General features: G+C 42.1%; 1 protein-coding gene across 1 annotated transcript; it reads right to left on the bottom strand.

The window, feature by feature from the left end:
* Positions 1-5,400: 5,400 nt before the first annotated feature.
* Positions 5,401-8,125, bottom strand: LOC121188115 (protocadherin beta-15-like). Its single transcript, XM_041047689.1, has 2 exons — positions 5,726-8,125; positions 5,401-5,415 (listed from the first exon to the last, which is right to left on the bottom strand). The coding sequence occupies exons 1-2, from the start codon at positions 8,123-8,125 to the stop codon at positions 5,401-5,403; spliced, it is 2,415 nt and encodes an 804-aa protein (XP_040903623.1).
* Between the last annotated feature and the right edge of the window lie 9,714 nt (positions 8,126-17,839).

The following is a 17,839-nucleotide window of genomic DNA, read 5'->3' as shown; positions in this document are numbered from 1 at the left end:
TATTCAAAATGGCAAAAAATCCGCAGCAAAGAAAAGGGGTATTTGAACGTGTTAGTTCAACCCACGACTACGTTTGAGATGGACCAAATCAAACAAATCCGAAGGCAGAAACCAGCACCGCGACTCCCACAGTTCGCTTCACAGCCTCAACATAAATGGAAACACAAAGCTTATGAACAATGGGTGGAGACGTTGTGCTACACGGCACTGCATTATTTCCTAGTAAACTGGTAGACAGCGACACAGTGTGTTCATTTAAGATAAAAGAAGTGTTAAACGACAGGCAGTTGGCTGAGAACTTACAGATGTGAAACAGAAATTTCCCCTGTTAGCACAGAAAGCACAACGCGACAGTTTAACAGATTACAGAGAATATGCCATTAAAACAAAGAACTAGAAGTCGCCGCCATTCGTGATAGGTTTAAATTCTTTATAGCCTGACAATACAGCAAGTGAAATAAGTAAGAGTTGTAATAAGCACGTATCATTGCCACACATACAAATATTGGATGACAAACCGATGAAAGAAATTTTCAAGATTAACTTATGAATTGACAATACTTTGTTTTTCATTACATTTTAATAACACGAGAGTCTCCACAAACTGATATACCGGTGGCAACGTGCACAGACATGTCTCAAAACTGCCTACCGTGTGCCACACAGCTATGTGTTCAGCACCATGGACAGAGCCCATGCGCATGAAACAGGAAAACCTCAAACACCCGTTAAAGAAAATACCTGAAAAAACCGTCATGCTTGGTTTCTAAAAAGAACAAAAGAAGATATTTCTTAAGCGGCGAACCACCGATCCTGTCTGCCTGTTAAAACAGTGGCATTTCAAAATAAAGAGATACAAAACAATTAAAACCCGAATTCTTGGTCCGGTGACAGCACTCAGCTCCCAAGCACCACACGACTGACGTTGGCCACCTTTAACAAGTAACTACATTAAAAAAAAAACGGAGTAACTCACTAACATTAATGGAAATTGATGGGGTGCACCAAAATGACTGGATCCAGTTTTACATAGTCGGCGGAAAAGGAAAAAAATACGTATTTATCTGATGTGAATCACCTTAATGAGTAAACACAACTGCTAATATTAAAAACACTTGATCAAGATACTAACTGAGTAACTGCCTACAGACATTTTGAACTAATAACTTCTCACCATGACTTAATGTATTTGGACAGCCTTGCATCTAATTGTATATCTATTTTTTCCTTTCTCATTTACAAATTTACATAAGCAAAAAATAATAGAAACACTAAAATACGATGCAACCGAGAGCAACCTTACCAAAACCAATAAAATGCAACCTTACTTGAGATGAAACAAAGGCTTTCTTTCAAAGGAACAACAACAACAACTAAAAATAAGGTTTCACAGAGACAGTATTTAAGCAAATAAGATAAACACAAAGGATGTTTTAGAAGCATCTGATGTAGTTGTATGATCATGTTCGACCTCATAAAATACTTCTCTCTTGTAATAGTAAAAAGAAAAAATTTGAGGGGTTTTCCACGCGTGCACAGAACCACGGACAGCGCCACATCATGAATGTACTGCAAATCAAAGTTCAGTCAACTAGTGATTTTTCATTTCTGAAAAGCAAAAGAAAGGCATTCGTGCCTAATGTGCATTAAAAGAGTAAAATAAAGAGTAAATATAGTAAACTAGAAAGAAAAACGGAGGGAATGTTACAAGACAGAAGAGCCAAAAACCTTTTTTTTCGAGTTTTGGATAAACAGTATAGGAATGTCCGAGCTCTTCAAGTACCTTCAAGACCACACTCTTACCTGGGGAGAACTGTCAGAATCGCCAAAAGCCTCAAGGAAGTCTGTTGGGCTTTTCCTTATTGTCTGGTCAGCTGGCAGTGTGTTGTCATTATAAGAACCGACGAACTTAAAGTCACTCGTTCTGGAACCTGTTGTCAGGTAGGCGTCATAATTGTACGTGCTGCGTAAAGTTCCTGTGCCGTCAACGTCTGCGTAATTAGGAGGGAGATAAGCGCTGGGGATGGCCACTGCTCCGTCAAACAACAGTCTGGGCTTTCTCCTGCGACAAAACCTCACACCGAGGATGATGATGATGAAGGTCAGGAAAAAGGTGGACACTGACACCAGAGCGATGATCAGGTAAGAGGTCAGTTTGGAATTCTTCTCATCATAAGAAATATCCTTCAGCTCTGGCACCTCAGCCAAGTTATCAGAAATAAGTAAATACATGGAACAGGTGGCAGACAGAGAGGGCTGTCCGTTATCTTTCACTGCCACAATAAGGTTCTGTTTCATGCTGTCAGATTCAGAAATGTCCCGCTGTGTCCTGATCTCTCCGCTGTGGACACCAATACTGAAAAGTCCCGGATCAGTCGATTTGACTATATGATAGGACAGCCAGGCGTTCTGGCCGGAGTCCGCGTCCACCGCTATCACTTTGGACACCAGAGAGCCTCCGTGTGCAGCTTTGGGGACCAGCTCGGTCATGAAGGAGTTGCCCTCCGGGGCGGGGTACAGTATCTGAGGAGAGTTGTCGTTCACATCCGATATGAACACACTGACGGTCACGTTGCTGCTCAGCGGAGGAGAACCGTTGTCTCTGGCCATCACCTGGACTTTAAAGCTCCTGAACTGTTCATAATCAAACGACCTCACAGCGTGGATCACCCCCGTGTCTCCGTTCACTGACACATAGGAGGACACCGGGGCACCGTTCACCTCACCAGATAACAGAGAATAAATCACTGTACCGTTTTGTCTCCAGTCGGGGTCTCGAGCACTAACGGAACATAAAGTGGAGCCAGGTTTGTTATTCTCACTCACATATGCGCTGTACGACTGTTCCTCAAACACAGGTGGGTTGTCGTTGATGTCAGCTACAGATAACTGGACACTTTTAGAGGAGGACAGAGGTGGAGAGCCCTCGTCAGTAGCAGTGATTGTAATGTTGTAATCAGACACCACTTCACGGTCCAGTTGTCCTGTGCTCACCAGAGAATAATAGTTTTTAATAGAAGGAACCAACTTAAAAGGGACATTTTGCTGAATGGAGCAGCGGACCTGTCCATTTGTCTCAGAGTCTCTGTCCTGCACGTTAATGATGCCCACCTCTGTACCAGGTGACACGTTCTCAGGTATTTGGCTCATCAGGGATTTCATATATATAACTGGAGCGTTGTCATTAACATCAGTAATATCAATCATGACTTTTGAATCAGATGAAAGTCCATAACCGTCTTTTGCATCGATGCGCATTTCATATTTGGAATTACTTTCAAAATCAAGTGGCCCTATGACTTGTATCTCACCAGTTTTACTGTTCAGTGAGAAAAGCTTTTTAGCCCTTTCTGAGATACGGCTAAAATCATATGTCACCTCCCCATTAATCCCCTCATCCGCATCACTGGCACTTACTGTGACAACAACAGTATCAAGGGCCGCGTTTTCAGGTAAACTGGCTTTGTAAACGGCCTGATCAAATACCGGAGCGTTATCATTAGCATCCAGTACAGTCACGTGTATATTAGCAGTTCCCGATCTTTGTGGATTTCCGCCATCAACTGCAATCAGCATAAAATTTAAATCGTGCTCCTTTTCACGGTCTAGCACTTTGTCTAACACCAACTCGACGCTCTTAGATCCATCGGTATCGTCTCGAACAGCTAAAACAAAATGTTCATTCTGTTGTAAACTGTATTGTTTAACAGTGTTTTGTCCGATATCCGCATCATGTGCTTCATTGAGACGATATCGAGCTCCTTTAACGGCTGATTCTCTTATTTCCAACTTAACTGTATCCTTCGGAAAAACGGGTGAATTGTCATTTACATCCTGGATGAGCAGTGAAATCCGGTGCAGCTCCAAAGGGCTCTCTAGGACTAATTCGAATTTAAGCATACACGAAACCTTCTCCCCGCACAGCTCCTCTCGGTCAATCCTTTCCCTGATGACAAAATCTCCCGTTTTTAGATCAATGTCGCAGTAATGCTGGTCATTTTCCTCGGCATCAATACGGGCTTTACGACTGAATAATTTCCCCACTTCCAGCCCGAGGTCCTTGGCAATATTTCCAACAATGGATCCGGGCCTCATCTCCTCCGGAGCAGAATAGCTGAGGTCTGCAGTGGCGGTGTGTACAAAAAGAGCAAAGCTGTACACATAACTCAGAAACGACTGTCCTCTGAGGTCCATTATTTCTTCCGGAAGAAGATACCGACAAGCAAATCTTTTCACTGATAAAACTGCGGAGTAATGGTAAAAAATCAAGATTCGCCGCTCCCACAACAATAGCCGCTCGGGTTTTAATGGAGTATTCCTTTTGCAGTGGGTGGAGAAATGAATCTCCTCATATCTGTGGGTGAGCAGCGACGCCCTGAGTGTGTCTGAAATATTTCACATAAAAAACTTCCATACCCCCAGCCTAGGATTCCACAGCTGCTACCAGGCGAAGCAATGCACGGCCACATTTCAAGTGAAAAACAATTTACTGTGATGTGTTGGGTTTGATTTAATTGGTGCTTATCGAGAAAATGTCATTCAGCACCTCGGACAGCGACTGAACGGCTTTCCCTCATTTAGCATTTACGTCCTTAAACTGTTACTGCGAAGAACTGACCACCGGAAATTGAAAAAAAAAAAGTGGTCTTACATGTCAAGTGTTAAGTGATGTATAACATAATTTACAAACTAACAATGGCAAATACCTGCTTCAAATTTAAACATCATGAGACCGAGAAAGTACTTTGATCTTATGTTAATGATTGCTTAACATAGGGTAGAAGGTTATTTTTCTTCTCTGTAAATCATTCTTTGATAAACAGTGGATACATGTAAATACAAGATGAGTAATCTACATATTTATGGAACAAAGCGTTTAAATATTTAATCAATTAAGAAAATCTAAAACATGATCAAAGGAGGGAATCAACTTCATAATTACAATAGTCGCTTGAACGATGCAACATTTTGTTTGTCGCTAAAGTACAAATGTTTGGTGGCCTTGTGACTCTAAAGAATACTACATATATCAATTAAAAACCTGATTACTACTTCTATAACTAGGAAAGGAACAGAAACTTTGCAATGCCATGTCCAAAAGCAAACGATCAACGCAGACTGCAGGCACAGATATCCAATAAACGGGGATTTGATTATATGAAGGTGAAATGACGATTCTACAAAAAAAGAGCTCCATCTGATTGAGCAGAAAATGTGTTACTATGTTCAGAAGTCTAAGCTGCAAAGTCACATTTTTTCCCGCACCAGCAATTAACGACTATATATCATTGTGTACCACGTCCTGGTTACAAACTAAAATGTTATCAATGATGTTTAAAAAGGAAAAGATTTGACCTCGACTCATGGACGTATTGTTACTAGTAAACTGCTGATTTGCTTCTACGTAGTAATTTCCTTCATTTAAAAAGCATAGGATAAGAAATTTGTTAAAAGAAAAAAAAATAGCATCATGATCAAACAATAAACGAAAAGTCTCAATTGCACGAAAAATTGAAGACCGACTATGTACACTACTAAGTACAGCCTCTTATGCCAAAAAACTCAAATTTATATGAAAGCATCACAAGGAATATAACAGATAATGGCTTAAATAATCTGATGTATACTCTAACAAATTACGTGAAGTGCACGACAACGCCATTGCATGATCAAAATAAATATAAGATGTTATATAAAAAACAAACAAAAAATCTATATGGCCTACCTCTGGAGACTCATCTGCAGAGCCAAACACGTCAACAAAGTCTGTTGGACTTTTCCTCAGAGTCTGGTCAGCTGGCAGTGTGTTGTCATTGTATGACGTCACAAACTTAAAGTCACTCGTTCTAGAACCTGTTGTCAGGTAGGCGTCATAATTGTACGTGCTGCGTAAAGTTCCTGTGCCGTCAACGTCTGCGTAATTAGGAGGGAGATAAGCGCTGGGGATGGCCACTGCTCCGTCAAACAACAGTCTGGGCTTTCTCCTGCGACAAAACCTCACACCCAGGATGATGATGATGAAGGTCAGGAAAAAGGTGGACACTGACACCAGAGCGATGATCAGGTAAGAGGTCAGTTTGGAATTCTTCTCATCATAAGAAATATCCTTCAGCTCTGGCACCTCAGCCAAGTTATCAGAAATAAGCAAATACATGGAACAGGTGGCAGACAGAGAGGGCTGTCCGTTATCTTTCACTGCCACAATAAGGTTCTGTTTCATGCTGTCAGATTCAGAAATGTCCCGCTGTGTCCTGATCTCTCCGCTGTGGACACCAATACTGAAAAGTCCCGGATCAGTGGATTTGACAATATGATAGGACAGCCAGGCGTTCTGGCCGGAGTCCGCGTCCACCGCTATCACTTTGGACACCAGAGAGCCTCCGTGTGCAGCTTTGGGGACCAGCTCGGTCATGAAGGAGTTGCCCTCCGGGGCGGGGTACAGTATCTGAGGAGAGTTGTCGTTCACATCCGATATGAACACACTGACGGTCACGTTGCTGCTCAGCGGAGGAGAACCGTTGTCTCTGGCCATCACCTGGACTTTAAAGCTCCTGAACTGTTCATAATCAAACGACCTCACAGCGTGGATCACCCCCGTGTCTCCGTTCACTGACACATAGGAGGACACCGGGGCACCGTTCACCTCACCGGATAACAGAGAATAAATCACTGTACCGTTTTGTCTCCAGTCGGGGTCTCGAGCACTAACGGAACATAAAGTGGAGCCAGGTTTGTTATTCTCACTCACATATGCGCTGTACGACTGTTCCTCAAACACAGGTGGGTTGTCGTTGATGTCAGCTACAGATAACTGGACACTTTTAGAGGAGGACAGAGGTGGAGAGCCCTCGTCAGTGGCAGTGATTGTAATGTTGTAATCAGACACCACTTCACGGTCCAGTTGTCCTGTGCTCACCAGAGAATAATAGTTTTTAATGGAAGGAACCAACTTAAAAGGGACATTTTGCTGAATGGAGCAGTGGACCTGTCTGTTATTTCCAGAGTCTCTGTCCTGCACATTAATGATGCCCACCTCTGTACCAGGTGACACATTCTCAGGTATGGGGTTATTAAGAGATTTTAAATTGATTACAGGTGCGTTGTCATTAACATCGGAGATTTCAATTATCACTTTAGAATCTGAGGTAAGGCCATATCCATCTTTGGCGTCAACGCGCATTTCATACGTTGACTCTTTCTCGAAATCCAAAGGCCCTATTACTTGTATTTCTCCTGTGGTGTGATTTAAAGCAAACACTCGTTTGCCTGTTTCTGAAATACGACTTAATTCATAAGTTACTTCACCATTTAGGCCTTCATCTGCATCTGTTGCAGCCACTTTAACAACTACAGTACCTAGAGGAGAGTCTTCAGGAAGAATGGCTTCATACACGTTCTGGCTAAACACTGGAGCGTTATCATTCGCATCCAGCACAGTCACATGCACAGTTGCAGTGCCAGTTCTTTGAGGACTGCCTCCATCTACTGCAGTGAGCAGCAATCTCAATTCCTGCTGTTCTTCGCGGTCCAACTCCTTATCCAAAACCAGTTCTGCGTATTTGCCCCCATCTGATTTCGACTGAACTTTAAGCACTAGATAATTGTTCGTCTCTAATTTATAGCGTTGAACAGCGTTTTGTCCAATATCTATATCGTGCGCCTCCAAAACACGGTAGCGGGATCCCTTTACAGCCAGTTCACTGATTTCTATCTTGATTTCCTCTTTAGTAAAAACAGGCGGATTGTCATTGATATCATGTATCTGTAGTGTAATACGGTGGGACTCGAGGGGAGCTTCTAGGATCAACTCAAATGCAAGGACACAAGATGCCTTTTCACCGCAAAGCGCCTCTCGGTCAATTCTCTCAGCTACGATCAAATCTCCGGTGTTAAGATTTATGTCACAGTACCTCTCACGATTCAGCTCGCTGTCAATGCGGGCCTTTCGGGCTGATAATTTCCCCACGTTCAGCCCGAGGTCCCTTGCTATATTTCCTATGACAGATCCGGGTTTCATTTCCTCGGGAATAGAATAGCTCACGTCTCCGTTAGCAATGTGCAGCAGATGAAGGAAGAAAGCAAAGCCGTAAAGCAGGCCAGCCGCTGAACATCCATTGTGTGCCATCCCGAGTCAGGAATGAAAAAAAAACAATCCCAAAACGCTGAATGGTGTTAATAATCCTCGTACGAAAATATTTACGGTCCAGCATTAAATAATCACGCATCAGCTGTAATTGCAAAGAGCGTATTTGAAGCGAAGAGTAAACCAAAGCACACCCAATGGTGAAATATGACGAGGATAAGATCAAACCTACAGTAACAAAGCACGAGAAGGGGTGGAGGCGTATTTCCTCTGCTGGTGAACAGCGACACTGTGAGTTCAAAATCATCTCTGCATGTGAAAAATCAACACTGAATGCACTCAGTACATACAGTGCTTAAGTTTTCCTGTTCGTTTCATGACATGTCGATACCAATCCACACGCAAACTAGGACAAGTCATGAATATTTAAGTCAGTGAATAGTTCTTTAAAATATTTACTGCAGATAAACACGTGCATGAAAAAAAAAACTATCAAATGAGTTCAATAAAAAACTACTTTTAAAGAGTAGCAGTCGATTTCGCAAAAAAAACAAACAATTAGTGGCCTTATCTCTAGCTGCACAATCAAAATACTTCTCCCATTAAATTCCACAACTAGAAAGAATTTCATTTCATTCTCAATGAGAAGGTAAATGCGAAAAAGTACTGGAGAGAAGAAAAGAAGAAGTCATTTAAGAGTGGAGTGAAACGTGTAAAAAGGATGAAGTTGCAAAATGACAGCTTAGATTAAAAAAAATCATATACAAAGCCAAAATTTTAACATGAACAACATTCAAGGCCTTAACTATTTACCAGAAAGCTAAAATGGATAAAACTAAAAGGCGATATGATGGAATGTCTTTATAAAGGGAGCTGACATGCTAATAAGGCTGTACTTCCATGGTTGGCCACACATAACATTCACACAGGAATTAAATAAATAAGCATTAATTCTTCTGAAGAACTGCCTCAAAAGAATATGGCCTTGCATCAAATCGGTCTTGAAGGCGCTATTGCATTTCATGTAAGCGCCTTGTTTGGATACATCAAAGACAAGGGAAGAAGCAGGTCTAATCACCCAATAAGTCTATAAGGTTTACACTATTTAAAACGATGATTTAAAAAGGCTACAACTTAGAACAGAACAAACAGCCATCAGATGTTAAAACATGTCAGTGTGTGTGGTGATGGCCATCTAGTTTCAGCTGGTAGCACACCTGAGACTCAGTCTCTCTCCACTCTCTACTCTTGCATGGTTTATGCTTCTGCTTAAATTTTATTTTTTGATATTTCCTTTATAGAAAGCCATAGATGTGCTTCTCAGTCATTTGATACAAACATAATTTTGCAAATATACTTACTCCATTTTAAAGTTCTATTTTGGTTAATCAGTTTGTAGTTAACAGCAAGTGGAGAATTCCTCCTCACTACCTTTGGGTTGATTATGCCACAGTTTAAAATATCATTTCATACTAACAAGCCTTTAAAAATTGACTTTAGATATTCACCGAACTTCACAACCATTTATTGGAGACAAAAATGAAATCATGAGATCTGTGCTTGCCTCTTCCGAAGTAGTGAACTATGGTATGACAGCATATGGCGCATATTATACAAGCACTGAATGGTTTAGTAGTAGACTGCATTTCACTCAATCTCCAAACAAACTCCCAAAAACATACCAATAAAATTCCATGTATCATGAACAAAAAAAATATATTATCTATATGGCAAGATAAATCAAGAGGTAGATTCTCACAGCCTGCCAACTGCAGTAAACCACAAACTACAACGCAGTAAACACCAGGACACTAGTATAACCACATCACTAACTTGGCACAATAACTATACACGTTCACACCACACAGTAGTGTCACTGTTCCTTCCTGTTAACATTCTGCAGGGTGGTGGAAAGGACAACTGGACTGCTAATACGAACAAAAACACATCTGATTATGGTTACCTATAACACCATAGAAGATGTCATCATTACGTCTCGATGCAAGACTTTAAACATCTTATCCCTTGGACACAACTGAATATGTTTAAAATTAAAGGGTGAAAGAAATTCCTAACATTCCTGTAAACACAAACAAATGTTTTCACTCAAACAACAACAACACAAAACAAGGTTAAAATGAATCTAAGGAAAATACAATTCTTCCTACCTCTGGAGATCCATCTGACCCTCCAAATACATCAGCAAAGTCTGTTGGACTTTTCCTCAGAGTCTGGTCAGCTGGCAGTGTGTTGTCATTGTATGACGTCACAAACTTAAAGTCACTCGTTCTAGAACCTGTTGTCAGGTAGGCGTCATAATTGTACGTGCTGCGTAAAGTTCCTGTGCCGTCAACGTCTGCGTAATTAGGAGGGAGATAAGCGCTGGGGATGGCCACTGCTCCGTCAAACAACAGTCTGGGCTTTCTCCTGCGACAAAACCTCACACCCAGGATGATGATGATGAAGGTCAGGAAAAAGGTGGACACTGACACCAGAGCGATGATCAGGTAAGAGGTCAGTTTGGAATTCTTCTCATCATAAGAAATATCCTTCAGCTCTGGCACCTCAGCCAAGTTATCAGAAATAAGTAAATACATGGAGCAGGTGGCAGACAGAGAGGGCTGTCCGTTATCTTTCACTGCCACAATAAGGTTCTGTTTCATGCTGTCAGATTCAGAAATGTCCCGCTGTGTCCTGATCTCTCCGCTGTGGACACCAATACTGAAAAGTCCCGGATCGGTGGATTTGACTATATGATAGGACAGCCAGGCGTTCTGGCCGGAGTCCGCGTCCACCGCTATCACTTTGGACACCAGAGAGCCTCCGTGTGCAGCTTTGGGGACCAGCTCGGTCATGAAGGAGTTGCCCTCCGGGGCGGGGTACAGTATCTGAGGAGAGTTGTCGTTCACATCCGATATGAACACACTGACGGTCACGTTGCTGCTCAGCGGAGGAGAACCGTTGTCTCTGGCCATCACCTGGACTTTAAAGCTCCTGAACTGTTCATAATCAAACGACCTCACAGCGTGGATCACCCCCGTGTCTCCGTTCACTGACACATAGGAGGACACCGGGGCACCGTTCACCTCACCAGATAACAGAGAATAAACCACTGTACCGTTTTGTCTCCAGTCGGGGTCTCGAGCACTAACGGAACATAAAGTGGAGCCAGGTTTGTTATTCTCACTCACATATGCGCTGTACGACTGTTCCTCAAACACAGGTGGGTTGTCGTTGATGTCAGCTACAGATAACTGGACACTTTTAGAGGAGGACAGAGGTGGAGAGCCCTCGTCAGTGGCAGTGATTGTAACGTTGTAATCAGACACCACTTCACGGTCCAGTTGTCCTGTGCTCACCAGAGAATAATAGTTTTTAATGGAAGGAACCAACTTAAAAGGGACATTTTGCTGAATGGAGCAGCGGACCTGTCCGTTTGTCTCAGAGTCTCTGTCCTGCACGTTGATGATGCCCACCTCTGTACCAGGTGACACGTTCTCAGGTATGGGGTTAGTCAGTGATTTCAGATATATCACTGGAGCATTATCGTTTATATCAGTAACATCTATTATCACTTTGGCGTACGAGGTCAGTCCTAAACCATCTTTAGCTTTCACTCTCGTCTCAAAAGAACTCCTGTCTTCAAAGTCAATCACACCAGTTACTCTAATTTCACCACTTTTAGGATCAATTGAAAATACATTTACATTGTCGTCAGACACGTGACCGAACTGATACGTCACATCTCCATTCACTCCTTCATCTGCGTCAGTAGCACTGACCTTAATCACTACGGTATCAGGAGGAGAGTTTTCAGGCAGACTGGCTTTATAAACGGCCTGGTTGAACACTGGGGCGTTATCATTAGCATCCAGCACAGTAACGTGTATCACTACGGTCCCTGATCTCTGAGGAGAGCCACCGTCCAGAGCTGTGAGAAGCAAATTCATCTCTTTCTGCTTCTCACGATCAAGTTTATTCTCCAGTACAAGTTCAACCCTGTTGCTGTCAACAGCGAGAATAAAGTTGTCATTCTTCTGTAGGTTGTACCTTTGCACAGCGTTTTGACCTATATCTGCATCATGGGCCTCCTCGATAGAGAAGCGGTTACCCTTCTCAGCTGACTCACTTATTTCCATTTCTATCAAATTTTCGTTGAATTGCGGTGAGTTATCATTGACGTCTTGCACATGAAGACTCACACGATGAAGCTCCAAAGGATTTTCTAACACCAGATCTACTTTCACAACACACGAGGGTTTCTTGCCACAAAGGCTTTCTCTGTCAATTCTCTCCGATACGATCAAATCCCCGGCGTTCAGATTAATGTCACAGTACCTTTTCCGAGTTCCACCGAAATCAACACGGACCTGTCGTGAAGCTAAAGTCCTTAAATCAAGACCGAGATCTTTCGCTATATTTCCAATAACAGATCCTCGTTTCATCTCCTCTGGAACAGAATAACTCAGGTCTCCATGAACGAGCTGCAGCGATACAATAAAGGAAGCGAAGCAGAAGATCGGGCCTAACGCTGGAAATCCTTTGTCTCCCATCCCGACACAAAAAGCGTCCTCAGCTTGTACAACTTAGCGTCCAAAGCCAAAAATAAAATATGTCGTCAAAGATTTAATAATCCAGAATTTAACGCCACAATGAAACACGATTAAACATATTCGATCTTGTAACTGGCTGTCTGGAAAATTACAACTGATAACCATGCAGCAGCAGTGGGTGGAGTGGTGTGTGTTCAATATCTGTCAGGCAACAGCGACACCATCAGTCGCTTTTTAACTTCACACCGGTATCAATAAATTATTCTTACCTAGTTTAAAAACACAGCTCATAGTCCTTTTGGACACATGAACTGTGAACTGCGGTGTTGAAAAAGCACCTCGGACAAACAGCCCTTCACCACTGAATGGAGAATTTAACCTCTATATATGTCGGTACTCTAATGTTAATAGGCACATTATTTTGTGTGTGGCAAAACAACTTCCATTTACTTCAAAAACACACGTGATCTATTCAGTGTAACTGGCTCAGCTTTAGAGATACTGGGTCTGGTTCACCCCAGTCTACATGTGTTCTCAATTGCATTTGGTTAATGATCCTCAAAGGCCGCCACAACACTAATAAATAATGCTCCCTTTCCTTTAGCTATGTCAACGTTATATATATTATATATAGACAAAAGCTTATAAATATTCTACTTTTAAAGCATAAGGAAGCTGGACAAACTTTGAACAGCAACACTGTGACATGTACCAATAATATAAACTCAAACTGTGGGTGACCGCTCCATATGAAGACAACAGGCTGAGGCAGTCCGGCAACTTTAAATAAAGGAACATACTCATTACTGATGAATATTTACTATTATTATTCGTGCTAGCAGCAGAAGCTGTAGTGATTCCGCGTATTGAAAGACTAGCAGCATGGCTGAAGAAGAAAAACAAAAGATACCTCCACTTGCTCTTGTATCTGACCTCAAGAGGATTGTTTCAGCACCACGGACAGATACCTACAGACTTGACAAGGCTGACACAAAGAAAATCAAAGTTTTATCGGTTTACTGACTTTATCCAGTGTTTAAATCCCTATTCATGCGAGGCAGACATTTTAACAAATTTAAAAAGTGACTGCTTCAAAGACCAAAGATGTTAGCCATCGGCTGATCGAATCTATGAGCTATGTTCCCACTTGATACTTGCTGAAAAATAACTAGTAGTAACGTGGTATTGACTGAAAATAAATCACTGAGCAGCAAAGAATGGGAAACTTAAGATCGTCAAAAGCCTGTGGGAAAAGCTTCAATACATCGAACTGCCATTACCGACCACGTTGAGGGGAACGAAAAAGCCGAGAGAAAAAAAACGTATTTCACACAGATTCCATAAATGATGAGTTCCGATGGACACCAACGCGAAAAAAATAAGTTAACATTTTCTGACAAAGTTTATAATGTATATAATGACGAATCACACGAAAAATTTCGATTCACTGAGAAATCATTTCACTTACACAAACACATAAAAATGTTGAAATCTGAAAACGAACATTGAACGACGTAAGAGGAAAGCCCACACTGCATAACTCGTGAACAAAGCATTAAATTGATCTGCTCCTACCTCTACAGACACGTCCAGGTCTTCAAATGCATCAGCAAAGTCTGTTGGACTTTTCCTCAGAGTCTGGTCAGCTGGCAGTGTGTTGTCATTGTAGGACGTCACAAACTTAAAGTCACTCGTTCTAGAACCTGTTGTCAGGTAGGCGTCATAATTGTACGTGCTGCGTAAAGTTCCTGTGCCGTCAACATCTGCGTAATTAGGAGGGAGATAAGCGCTGGGGATGGCCACTGCTCCGTCAAACAACAGTCTGGGCTTTCTCCTGCGACAAAACCTCACACCGAGGATGATGATGATGAAGGTCAGGAAAAAGGTGGACACTGACACCAGAGCGATGATCAGGTAAGAGGTCAGTTTGGAATTCTTCTCATCATAAGAAATATCCTTCAGCTCTGGCACCTCAGCCAAGTTATCAGAAATAAGTAAATACATGGAACAGGTGGCAGACAGAGAGGGCTGTCCGTTATCTTTCACTGCCACAATAAGGTTCTGTTTCATGCTGTCAGATTCAGAAATGTCCCGCTGTGTCCTGATCTCTCCGCTGTGGACTCCAATACTGAAAAGTCCCGGATCAGTGGATTTGACAATATGATAGGACAGCCAGGCGTTCTGGCCGGAGTCCGCGTCCACCGCTATCACTTTGGACACCAGAGAGCCTCCGTGTGCGGCTTTGGGGACCAGCTCGGTCATGAAGGAGTTGCCCTCCGGGGCGGGGTACAGTATCTGAGGAGAGTTGTCGTTCACATCCGATATGAACACACTGACGGTCACGTTGCTGCTCAGCGGAGGAGAACCGTTGTCTCTGGCCATCACCTGGACTTTAAAGCTCCTGAACTGTTCATAATCAAACGACCTCACAGCGTGGATCACCCCCGTGTCTCCGTTCACTGACACATAGGAGGACACCGGGGCACCGTTCACCTCACCAGATAACAGAGAATAAATCACTGTACCGTTTTGTCTCCAGTCGGGGTCTCGAGCACTAACGGAACATAAAGTGGAGCCAGGTTTGTTATTCTCACTCACATATGCGCTGTACGACTGTTCCTCAAACACAGGTGGGTTGTCGTTGATGTCAGCTACAGATAACTGGACACTTTTAGAGGAGGACAGAGGTGGAGAGCCCTCGTCAGTGGCAGTTATTGTAATGTTGTAATCAGACACCACTTCACGGTCCAGTTGTCCTGTGCTCACCAGAGAATAATAGTTTTTAATGGAAGGAACCAACTTAAAAGGGACATTTTGCTGAATGGAGCAGCGGACCTGTCTGTTATTCTCAGAGTCTCTGTCCTGCACGTTGATGATGCCCACCTCTGTACCAGGTGACACGTTCTCAGGTATGGGGTTAGTCAGTGATTTCAGATATATCACTGGAGCATTATCGTTTATATCAGTAACATCTATGATCACTTTGGCGTACGAGGTCAGCCCTAAACCATCTTTAGCTTGCACTCTCATTTCAAAAGAACTCCTGTCTTCAAAGTCAATCACACCAGTTATTCTAATTTCTCCACTTTTAGGATCAATTGAAAATACATTTACATCATCGTCGGACACGTGACCGAACTGATATGTCACATCTCCATTCACTCCTTCATCTGCGTCAGTAGCACTGACCTTAATCACTACGGTATCAGGAGGAGAGTTTTCAGGCAGACTGGCTTTATAAACGGCCTGGCTGAACACTGGGGCGTTATCATTAGCATCCAGCACAGTAACGTGTATCACTACGGTCCCTGATCTCTGAGGAGAGCCACCGTCCAGAGCTGTGAGAAGCAAATTCATCTCTTTCTGTTTCTCTCGATCAAGCGTATTCTCAAGTACAAGTTCAACCCTGTTACTGTCAACAGCGAGAATAAAGTTGTCATTCTTCTGTAGGTTGTATCTTTGCACAGCATTTTGACCTATATCTGCGTCATGGGCCTCCTCGATAGAGAAGCGGTTGCCCTTGTCTGCTGACTCCCTTATTTCCATTTCTATCAAATTTTCTCTGAATTTTGGTGAGTTATCATTAACGTCTTGAACGTGAAGACTCACACGCTGAAGTTCTAAAGGATTTTCTAACACCAGATCTACTTTTAGTACACACGATGGTTTCTTGCTACAAAGGCTTTCTCTGTCAATTCTCTCCGATGTGATCAAATCTCCGGTATTCAGATTAATGTCACAGTACTGCTTACTACTTCCCTCAAAATCAACACGGGCCTTTCGGGAAGATAAAGTCCTCAGATCAAGACCAAGATCTTTCGCTATATTTCCAATAACAGATCCTCGTTTCATCTCCTCTGGAAAAGAATAACTCAGGTCTCCATGAACGAGCTGCAGCGATACAATAAATGAAGCGAAGCAGAAGATCGGGCCTAACGCTGGAAATCCTTTGTCTCCCATCCTGACACAAAAGCGTCCTCAGTTTGTACAATTTAGAGTCCAAAGCCAAAAATAAAATAAATCGTGAAAAATTTAATATTCCAGAATTTATTGCGACGATGAAACACGATAAAGCGTCTTGAAGGTTTTCACTGGTTGTCTGGAAAATTACGACTAATATCCATACAGCAGTAGTGGGTGGAGTGGTGTGTTTTCAGTATCTGTCAGGCAACAGCGACACCGTCAGTCACTTTTCATTTTCACACTTGCATCACTCAAATATTCTTAAGAGTCCAAATGCACTTTAAGGTAATAGTCCATTAGATCACGTTCACAAAACGAACTGAAATGTTACAATACAATGGACAAGGCTCAGACAAAGTGATAGATCTGATTCAATATGACAATTTTAGGATTTTCTTGATATGCTATTAATATACCACTTAAACAGGAAACCCATTCACCCTAAGTAAGCAATTTATACTTAGTCATATATAATATAAAATCAAGATTATGGCCACAGCAACAAGGAGAGAGACTCAGCACGGTTAAAAAAAACAAAAGCTCTATACAGAATAATGGCCGTTACGATCATTCATCTCAGTTTAAATTTCTGTTATAATCACTGTTCATACTGTAGATTTCATTAACCCTCCTGAAATTAAGGAAATATGGATGACGGAAAAATCATATATAGCTGTGCTTATGCATGAGCAGTGTTTCAGCACCATGGACAGATACCTCAAAAAAGCGAAAGGGCTTGTTGCACTGTGGTGCGCTGAGTTACAATGGTCTACTAACTTAGGCAAGTCTTTATTTTGCCCGTAGACTGTTATGAGTTACAGTCTCACAGTGGCAAAGAATGACTCAAGCGTTAATAATCCATCTTTAAGTGAAACAATGACCAGCTGCCATGTTTCCACCTTTTGACGACACTTACTGATATGTGCAAAATAAGGCGACAAAAAAGACTGTAAAGAATATTGATAAGCTGCAGAAACCACTCAAACTTTTTAAGAATGTTTATCACTGCTTCATTAACAACTGCAGTTCGTAAATATATAAAGATTGCCGTTATATTTAACGTTTCCGCGTGAAAGGAGGACAAGAATCCAAAATGCTTAGACATTTACTAACGAAATTTCTAAGAGACAATAGAAATAAAGACGAAATTATTTCGACATAAATAAAACACTTAATTTCAACGACCATTCACAAACTTTCAATTTCGGAGACACACTGAATTACTGCATCCACGAGGACA

This window comes from Toxotes jaculatrix, chromosome 10 (assembly GCF_017976425.1).
Source record: "Toxotes jaculatrix isolate fToxJac2 chromosome 10, fToxJac2.pri, whole genome shotgun sequence".
Taxonomy (NCBI): domain Eukaryota; kingdom Metazoa; phylum Chordata; class Actinopteri; family Toxotidae; genus Toxotes; species Toxotes jaculatrix.
The sequence above is the reverse complement of the archived record's forward strand: the minus strand, read 5'-3'. Positions and strand labels throughout refer to the sequence as shown.